This window comes from Salmo salar, chromosome 15 (assembly GCF_965601325.2).
Source record: "Salmo salar chromosome 15, fSalSal1, whole genome shotgun sequence".
NCBI lineage: Eukaryota > Metazoa > Chordata > Actinopteri > Salmoniformes > Salmonidae > Salmo > Salmo salar.
The window spans coordinates 98,831,673-98,841,697 of record NC_138305.1 but is presented as its reverse complement, the minus strand read 5'-3'; the positions used below and the strand labels follow the sequence as shown (position 1 = coordinate 98,841,697).

Below are 10,025 nucleotides of genomic sequence, written 5' to 3'. Positions count from 1 at the left end.
CAGTATACATTGATTTAATTATGTCATATGTTTTACCCCCTACACCACTTTCAATAACTTTGTACAACAGTCCTGTATGCCAAATAGAATCAAATGCTTTTTGGAAGTCTATAAAGCAAGCGTATATTTTGGTGGACATGTTTATCTATCAGGGTGTGTAGGGTGTAAATATGATCAGTTGTGCGATGTTTTGGTACAAATCTTTCTCTCTCTCTCTTCTCTCTCTTGCTCTCTCTCTCTCTCTGTGTGTCTTTCTTTCTCTGTCTGTCTGTATTGCTCTGTCTGTCTCTCTCTCTCTATCTTTCGCTTGCGCTCTCTCTATCTTTCTCTCTCTCTCGCTTTCTCTCTCTCTTTCTCTTTCTCTCTCTTGCTCTCTCTATCTATCTTTCTTTCTCTCTCGCTCTTTATCTCTTTGTCTATCTTTCTATCTCTCTCTCTTTCTCTCTTTGTCTATCTTTCTCTCTCTCTCTCTCGCTCTTTCTATCTGTCTGTCGCTCTCTCTCTCTGTCTTGGTTGTGTACGCTTTTTTTTTTTAAAGCAGTCGTATTAGCGTAATAACTAGACCAAACTTTGACTGTCCCTCCAGTGACACTGTCTGTGTTCTCATGGCTGGACCTTTAGGCTGCGGGTCTGTGTTCTCATGGCTGGACCTTTAGGCTGCTGGTCTGTGTTCTCATGGCTGGACCTTTAGGCTCTGGGTCTGTGTTCTCATGGCTGGACCTTTAGGCTCTGGGTCTGTGTTCTCATGGCTGGACCTTTAGGCTCTGGGTCTGTGTTCTCATGGCTGGACCTTTAGGCTGCGGGTCTGTGTTCTCATGGCTGGACCTTTAGGCTCTGGGTCTGTGTTCTCATGGCTGGACCTTTAGGCTCTGGGTCTGTGTTCTCATGGCTGGACCTTTAGGCTCTGGGTCTGTGTTCTCATGGCTGGACCTTTAGGCTCTGGGTCTGTGTTCTCATGGCTGGACCTTTAGGCTCTGGGTCTGTGTTCTCATGGCTGGACCTTTAGGCTCTGGGTCTGTGTTCTCATGGCTGGACCTTTAGGCTCTGGGTCTGTGTTCTCATGGCTGGACCTTTAGGCTGCTGGTCTGTGTTCTCATGGCTGGACCTTTAGGCTCTGGGTCTGTGTTCTCATGGCTGGACCTTTAGGCTGCGGGTCTGTGTTCTCATGGCTGGACCTTTAGGCTGCGGGTCTGTGTTCTCATGGCTGGACCTTTAGGCTCTGGGTCTGTGTTCTCATGGCTGGACCTTTAGGCTCTGGGTCTGTGTTCTCATGGCTGGACCTTTAGGCTCTGGGTCTGTGTTCTCATGGCTGGACCTTTAGGCTCTGGGTCTGTGTTCTCATGGCTGGACCTTTAGGCTCTGGGTCTGTGTTCTCATGGCTGGACCTTTAGGCTCTGGGTCTGTGTTCTCATGGCTGGACCTTTAGGCTCTGGGTCTGTGTTCTCATGGCTGGACCTTTAGGCTGCGGGTCTGTGTTCTCATGGCTGGACCTTTAGGCTCTGGGTCTGTGTTCTCATGGCTGGACCTTTAGGCTGCGGGTCTGTGTTCTCATGGCTGGACCTTTAGGCTCTGGGTCTGTGTTCTCATGGCTGGACCTTTAGGCTCTGGGTCTGTGTTCTCATGGCTGGACCTTTAGGCTCTGGGTCTGTGTTCTCATGGCTGGACCTTTAGGCTGCGGGTCTGTGTTCTCATGGCTGGACCTTTAGGCTCTGGGTCTGTGTTCTCATGGCTGGACCTTTAGGCTCTGGGTCTGTGTTCTCATGGCTGGACCTTTAGGCTCTGGGTCTGTGTTCTCATGGCTGGACCTTTAGGCTGCGGGTCTGTGTTCTCATGGCTGGACCTTTAGGCTCTGGGTCTGTGTTCTCATGGCTGGACCTTTAGGCTCTGGGTCTGTGTTCTCATGGCTGGACCTTTAGGCTGCTGGTCTGTGTTCTCATGGCTGGACCTTTAGGCTCTGGGTCTGTGTTCTCATGGCTGGACCTTTAGGCTCTGGGTCTGTGTTCTCATGGCTGGACCTTTAGGCTCTGGGTCTGTGTTCTCATGGCTGGACCTTTAGGCTGCGGGTCTGTGTTCTCATGGCTGGACCTTTAGGCTCTGGGTCTGTGTTCTCATGGCTGGACCTTTAGGCTGCGGGTCTGTGTTCTCATGGCTGGACCTTTAGGCTCTGGGTCTGTGTTCTCATGGCTGGACCTTTAGGCTCTGGGTCTGTGTTCTCATGGCTGGACCTTTAGGCTCTGGGTCTGTGTTCTCATGGCTGGACCTTTAGGCTGCGGGTCTGTGTTCTCATGGCTGGACCTTTAGGCTCTGGGTCTGTGTTCTCATGGCTGGACCTTTAAGCTGCGGGTCTGTGTTCTCATGGCTGGACCTTTAGGCTGCGGGTCTGTGTTCTCATGGCTGGACCTTTAGGCTCTGGGTCTGTGTTCTCATGGCTGGACCTTTAGGCTGCGGGTCTGTGTTCTCATGGCTGGACCTTTAGGCTCTGGGTCTGTGTTCTCATGGCTGGACCTTTAGGCTGCGGGTCTGTGTTGGCAGGCTGAGTGCAGCTGAGTGCCGCTCAGCCTGGCTGACCCTTGGTAGCTCCTAGCTGTGCTGCGGTAAGCTGGGTTAGGCTGAGGGGAACTAGCAGCGTGCCTTCCAAACTCCTGTGGTTGAGCAAAGGCCTGACTGCCAGGGGGTTCGGGGAGGGTGGGTGGAGGGTTTAGGGACGACTGCAGGCTTTCATTATTTCTTCTATTATTTCATTATTTTTTCCTTCTTTAAGTAAATGAAGCAAAAAAATGTGGTGCTGTTAAAATCCTATGTAATAGTTAAGCTATGTGGCCTGGTCTCCGGGAATCGGGATCCTTCTGTGGTGGGGAGTGGAGTTTGGGAGTAGATAGGCATTGTTGCAGGGCTGCATGTTAGAGTGTGTGTGTCTGCTGCTGTGTTTTCTAAGTAATGGGATTCATACTGGGAAACCCAAGGATGGGGCCTTCATTCTCACATAGCGTCCCAAGCACAGAAATGATATGACCATCATATAACATCAACTGATGAAATTAAAGGACTTAAGATACAGTATAATACCCTGCCAGTGACACACAGGGCAGTCAGGAGCTGATTTCCATGCCAACTTCATTGAAAATATAAACTTTATTGTTCTATTATACAATACAAAACAAGCTAAAGCTACATTTTTGAGGGAAAAAGATTTCAAATGCTTTGTTTTACTATTTTACTTCTCTCTCTATAACAGTATCAAACATTCACAGTAATAAATATGTTTGTATTTACATAAATGGTAATATTCAGTGCATGACAAACATGACAAACATTAGTGTTAAGAGAAAATGAGTACGGAATAAAGAAGAATGCTCCGCCAGGTTTCTAACAAATTCTGTTTCCTGCCCTCCACAAAAATGTGTAAACTACATTTAAGGAAATAAACAGAATAACAGTTTAACAATAAAACATGACCTGACTTATGACTAATAGCATATTTTCTCTCCTTCCATCAACTGGCTTATGTATGACAGGTGCGCAAGTCATTCTTCCCTAAAATTGCGAGTAACTTCAGCATAAATATATATTTCTATATATATTATTTACAACGTTTTGATTCTCTGAGCTGATATACAATACATTTCCCTTAGTAGTGACTGTATAGTCAAGATTTTTCCCTCAAAGTCTAGTTCACAGCTAGATGCAGCTCCTATTGAATGGTGAAACCCTCTGTCTGTCCACTGTAAACTTGGAAGGGAAGATATTGGATTATCTTTACACACTTATCAAGTTTTCCACAGCAGGGCAATGTGTTTAGTCTCACAATTTTGCTCTGGTCATTGCCATCTTAGGAACAGGGTTGCCATATTACAGATCTCACTATTTGGCAGGTCACCCCAGTTTCTTGCTGGGGTGACCTACACATACATCTAGTTATACTCTCCAATATTCAGTGTATTGATACTACAGTCAAACTATTCATACATATGATTCCCATAGTGAATTCCAGTTTGTTATAAAACTGTAGATTATTTTTGTGTTATCCTTGGATGCGGCTACAACGTCCAGTCCTTTAACGTCAGTAACCATGGTGCAGTAAATCACCGCGGTAACTCCGGGTTGAGGTGTAGCGGATTCCAGAGCAATCTAAACAAAGAGGGCATGTGTGGTGAGTTAGAGAGGAAATCATAACGGCTTGGTCCACGTCCAGGACCAAAGTACATAGCAATTGGGGGAGAAGACAGCACATCCTGGGAGATGTACTTCACACAATTTTATGTGAGAAAAGTAGAACTGCAGCAAAAGAAAACAAAACAGTGATGTTTATAATAACCACCCTCTTGTTACAGTTCTTCACCGGTTTATGAGAGACCATGCTTGTGGTTCTCCTGCCACAGAGACATCTGTCTGACGTTGTGTTCAGCAACCGTTACTCTCCTCCCTCCCCTCTCCTCCTCTGCCACCACATCGCTCTGCCGTGGAGGGGAGAGATGGAGAGGGGACAGAGACACTAGCTGTATCTTGTAAGGTCAGAGAGGGTGAAAGACTCAAATCCCAGCGTCTCTCTCAGACTAATTTTGGTTGTTTATCTCTAGCCACAAATCTATTTCCTTTGTAACTACTTCCTTTAACCCAATCTGCCTCTGGTCTTGTTACTGGTGTTGGGAAGCCATAGAGAGGATTGGTTTTCATTCCATTCTACATGGTTGGATAGCTACAGCATTGAAATACCCAGTAAGCACACTAACATACTCTGTTACAGCAGGGCGTCAGGAGCAAGCACACATACACAAAACACACAAACCTTCCTTCTACACCCTGTAATCATTTTTCCTCACAAAAAAACCATTGATTAAGCTCTAGTACTCCCTGTATTCACGTTTCAACCCCCCAATTACCCCTTTAAGGAGTTAGTCCTTCCTTTCTCTACCACACCATTCCTCTATCTACACACCACCTGCCCAAAGAGCCTGTCCATTTCCATTTCTGAGCCCCTGTCCTGGTTCTCCTGTGATCAGAGGCACTGGTGTAATGTCTGTGTGCTGGTGCAGTTGAGGCAGCTGACATGGCAGCACCAATGGAATGTACAGTGACACCTCTCAGTGACCTTCTCAGTCTGAGTTTGGAACCCTCTACCACAACACAGCAGCTCACACCCGTCCAGCGCCGGAGACGAGCTGTTACAGGTCCTCCCTGAGGTTCCGTGGGTACCCGTCTTGCCGTGGTAGGTGCAGAAGTTGGGTGACTTCTCAAAGTAGACCAGGTCTCTGGATGACGGGGGTTTGTGGGAGGGGTTCTCGGGTTCGAGATGGCTTGGATCGGCACGGTGAGAGGCGCGGTTGGAACCCTTGTTGGCATAGACGACCCGGGACGCTCCGTCGAAGCGGTCCTTCAGGAAGTCCCCCACAGCGCGGAAGCTGGGTAGACGCATCCAGCAGGTACGCACGGTGCATGACCCTGACATGCCATGGCACTTACACTCCTGACGCATCTCTGATGACACTGTCTGGAGAGAGAAGGCAGAAAGGATTACAGATGAAGAAATTAAAATGCGGAAGACGGTGAGCAAAGAAAAGGTGGAAGAACATCAAGAGCAAACAAAACATGGAGGAAAGGGAGGAGGAAAGAAATCTTGGAAGAACGTGAAGAGAATAAACATGAAAGAAAATGGATGAAATTCAGAAAAATAGGTTGATAACGGATAATCACTAAAGAGTGAGAGAGTGAACATACAGCATGAAGTGCTATCTGTGAATCAACAAAGACTCCTTCACCATTCTCCCTGCCTCGTTGTTGTGTAGGTTAATGAGGTATCGGAGATCCCTTCCTCTCTCACTGGAGTCCACAAACTCCCGACTGAACATCTGGCCAAAGTCCACGTTGTCGCTGCAGCCGCCCCAGTGCCAGTCAGGGCCCCCAGGCCCCCGGCGACGGTAGTCACAGGTGCACGACTCTATGGCACCCTCAGAGCAGGAGCGGGCCACCGCATGGGTCACCCCCGCACTCGTGATCGCAAACACAAACGCTGTCTCTCGGCAACCTGACACAACAACAGTAGAAATTCTGTTCAGCGCTATAGAATATAGAGCATTTTTGAATTACGATTTTAAATGTCAAAATCTCAAGATATGTTAAGATAGACTTTTCCCTTCCCAAATGGCCTACTAGAGAATCCAAGATTCCATGACATTCTGTACCAAAACGGTCCACCTGTTGCCTTAGTGAGGAGGCCCAGGAGGACTACAGACAACTCACCACGGTTGACGATTTTGCCAAATATTGCCGGGCTGTGGGTGGTCGGGCAGTTCCAGCGGCGGTTTCTGAACTGCCACTTGCACTCCTTGATGGCGGTGTGCAGGCCGGCTGCGATGGCGTGGAGGATCCCAGGGTTCTGGCGGATGAGGCGACGCTGGCGACGGTTCAGCTGGCCCAAGCTGGGATCCAGTACCAACTGGACATTCTTAGAGTTGGTGAGGAGGTTTGCAGAGGAGGCCACGTTCACAATGCCCCTGGCAGAGATGAAGGGAAGAGAGGGTGGAATCAGTTAGTCAGAGAGAGAGAATAGAGGATGGAATCAGTTAGTCAGAGAGAGAGAAGAGAGGGTGGAATCAGTTAGTCAGAGAGAGAGAAGAGAGGGTGGAATCAGTTAGTCAGACAGAGAGAAGAGAGGGTGGAATCAGTTAGTCAGAGAGAGAGAAGAGAGGGTGGAATCAGTTAGTCAGAGAGAGAGAAGAGAGGGTGGAATCAGTTAGTCAGAGAGAGAGAAGAGAGGGTGGAATCAGTTAGTCAGAGAGAGAGAAGAGAGGGTGGAATCAGTTAGTCAGAGAGAGAGAAGAGAGGGTGGAATCAGTTAGTCAGAGAGAGAGAAGAGAGGGTGGAATCAGTTAGTCAGACAGAGAGAAGAGAGGGTGGAATCAGTTAGTCAGAGAGAGAGAAGAGAGGGTGGAATCAGTTAGTCAGAGAGAGAGAAGAGAGGGTGGAATCAGTTAGTCAGAGAGAGAGAAGAGAGGGTGGAATCAGTTAGTCAGAGAGAGAGAAGAGAGGGTGGAATCAGTTAGTCAGAGAGAGAGAAGAGAGGGTGGAATCAGTTAGTCAGAGAGAGAGAAGAGAGGGTGGAATCAGTTAGTCAGAGAGAGAGAAGAGAGGGTGGAATCAGTTAGTCAGAGAGAGAGAAGAGAGGGTGGAATCAGTTAGTCAGACAGAGAGAAGAGAGGGTGGAATCAGTTAGTCAGAGAGAGAGAAGAGAGGGTGGAATCAGTTAGTCAGAGAGCGAGAGAAGAGAGGGTGGAATCAGTTAGTCAGAGAGAGAAAAGAGAGGGTGGAATCAGTTAGTCAGAGAGAGAGAAGAGAGGGTGGAATCAGTTAGTCAGACAGAGAGAAGAGAGGGTGGAATCAGTTAGTCAGAGAGAGAGAAGAGAGGGTGGAATCAGTTAGTCAGAGAGCGAGAGAAGAGAGGGTGGAATCAGTTAGTCAGAGAGAGAAAAGACAGGTTTGAATCAGTTAGTCAGAGAGAGAGAAGAGAGGGTGGAATCAGTTAGTCAGAGAGAGAAAAGACAGGTTTGAATCAGTTAGTCAGAGAGAGAGAAGAGAGGGTGGAATCAGTTTGTCAGAGAGAGAGAAGCTCATGCATTTGCTTCTTTCATTGACCTTTAAAAATGTATTGACCTTTAACAAAAACTATTCGGTTCAAATATATTTATTAATATAGGATTCTGATCATAATGGGTGATGGAAACATTTAATTGGAATTTGAGGATCAACCACAAAAGTAATAACAAACAACTTCAATACAGTCTATTTTGTCTGATGTGATCATGACTGCCATATTGCATTGCCAGCCTACTATATTTATGGTTTCAGTTACTTAGCCTAATTGTTGTGTCTCCTGCAACCCCTTGGCAATCAGAAAGACACATCATTATTTAACTGACTGACCACACTCTTAGAAAAAAAAGTTCTGGATAGAACCAAAAAGGGTTATATTGCATGCCTCATGTATGGCACCCCTAAAGGTTCTATACAGAACCCTTTTGTAGGGTTATTTGATCAGAACCCCAGGGGTTCTTCTTTACTGAACCAAAATTGGTTCCATATAGGAAACTTGGGTTCCATATAGGGTTCTGTATGGAACCAATTTAGGTTCTATATAGAACCTTAAGGGGTGCCATATATGAAGCAAGCATAGAACCCTTTTTGGTTCTATCCAGAATGAGTGCACGGGCCAGACAGTATAACGCGGTCGGTCCAGGATTTGGAACGTTATTATCTCATCTTTGGATAAATATTTCAATCCAATTTTCTTCTCTCTCACTGTGTATCTTCTTTATTTATTTTCTTGTCTTATTGTAGTGATAAGGATTGGTTTAGAAGTCAGACCCATGTAAAAAATAAATAAAAAGTATAGCTTACCCCAGTGGCATTGCAAGGCTGCCATATTCCATAACGAATTATATTGCGGTCTGCGTTATCATTTTGATTATTCAGTTAAATATTATTCATGCAGCTGTTCTCTCTTAATGTCTTTGCAGTGACAGAATGCGTAGTATGCCTTGGTCTATAAGCCTACTTAAAATGTGATTTATATTTGTCCACTTAAGCTAATGTAAGGCACACTATTTCACATGTTGGTTCTATAGTTTATAACAAATGTATGCAGACATTGGCGAGGGAATGTATATTTATCCAATAGTTTATCCTATATAGAGTGGAATGTTGAGCATACTTGGAAAATACGACCATGACAATATATAGGACCCTGAATACGACCTGGAATGGAACTGCTCTCTGCCATGAAATAAATCCATATTTAATTTATCCCACATTGGACAGAACATTTTTGTCTCCCGTTCAAGCCACACTGTCAAAATTACAAGCGACAGAGGGAGAGGAGGGGGGGAGGGGGGGGAGGGTAAATTGAATAAACATGGGCTGCAACCGTTCCCCAAAAAACGAAATCGTTATCATATTGAAAAATAATACTTCCTTTATATCAAATAATTGAATGGTGAAAGTATTCCTTTCGATTGAAAACTGACTAACTGGAGTTAGTTAGTCTACTCGCTCTAATTGTAAGGTGTTATCCTAAGACCCTCAAATCTGAATGGCTTGTGGTTAGTGCTGGGTTTTCTAGCAGAAATGAACAGAAATGATGAAGCTGGAGCCAACAATAACACATTATTATTTCGAGCATAGAACAGGCCTAACGTTTTAGTGTTGATTCAGTTGATTTGGAAGCAGAGCACTGTATATTCCAGGCAATACACCACCATAGCACGCATCTACTCCTTTGCGGCTTTCTTTGTTTGAATGGTCATTGTTCATTAGGAGGCGCATTTAATTGAATGAATACCTCACACATTAACTTAACTACTTACCACCACCGGCCGCTGTTGTTGACTGCCCCCGTGCCTGAAAGCGAGGAAACCAGCAGGATGCACGCGGCTTTCATCCCCAGAAGCAGTGCGAGGATCCTCATTATGTCTTCAATTAGAATATGAAAACAGAGCAGGCAAATGTCAAAATTCCGCATCTGAATTCCAAGCACTTTGTAAATCTGGTTCTAATTATGATAACAATTCTATTTTGAAGCACAAATATATCTAGGCCTACTAGATATACATCTGTTTGCCTCCTGCTCCTCAACCATGACCCAGAAATAAAACTCATCATAAGAATTGATCATGGAAATAAACCAATTATTTTTAGAATAAATAACGAGATCTCGTATTACAGAAGTCACTCTATTCTAAAAGTGATCTATAGGCTACGGGTTTATTCATGTCTCTGATACCCTGTCATTCTCCCATGCAGGTTATCAACGAGCAGGTAATGTATCAACGTGTACTCACCACAACACATTCCAAAGAGCGGGACTTTAGAGGGGAAAAATCAACGAGGAGCTTTTCCTATAATAATGAATCTGGTGAGGAGACAGTCAGACAGAGGAGACAGGTTGCTAAATGAGTCCTTGTCTAGTGCAGCTGAAGTGTCTTTCCAGGCTCGGCTGCAGGATGCTGCGGCTGTTCTCTTCACGCGCTCTATGT

General features: G+C 45.7%; 1 protein-coding gene across 1 annotated transcript; it reads right to left on the bottom strand.

Annotated features, from left to right (window-relative positions):
* Nucleotides 1–3,113: 3,113 nt before the first annotated feature.
* LOC106572674 (protein Wnt-1) lies at nucleotides 3,114–9,460 on the bottom strand. The gene is made up of 4 exons (XM_014147056.3): nucleotides 9,357–9,460; nucleotides 6,238–6,491; nucleotides 5,757–6,022; nucleotides 3,114–5,488 (listed from the first exon to the last, which is right to left on the bottom strand). The coding sequence occupies exons 1-4, from the start codon at nucleotides 9,455–9,457 to the stop codon at nucleotides 4,997–4,999; spliced, it is 1,113 nt and encodes a 370-aa protein (XP_014002531.2). The 5' UTR covers nucleotides 9,458–9,460; the 3' UTR covers nucleotides 3,114–4,996.
* Between the last annotated feature and the right edge of the window lie 565 nt (nucleotides 9,461–10,025).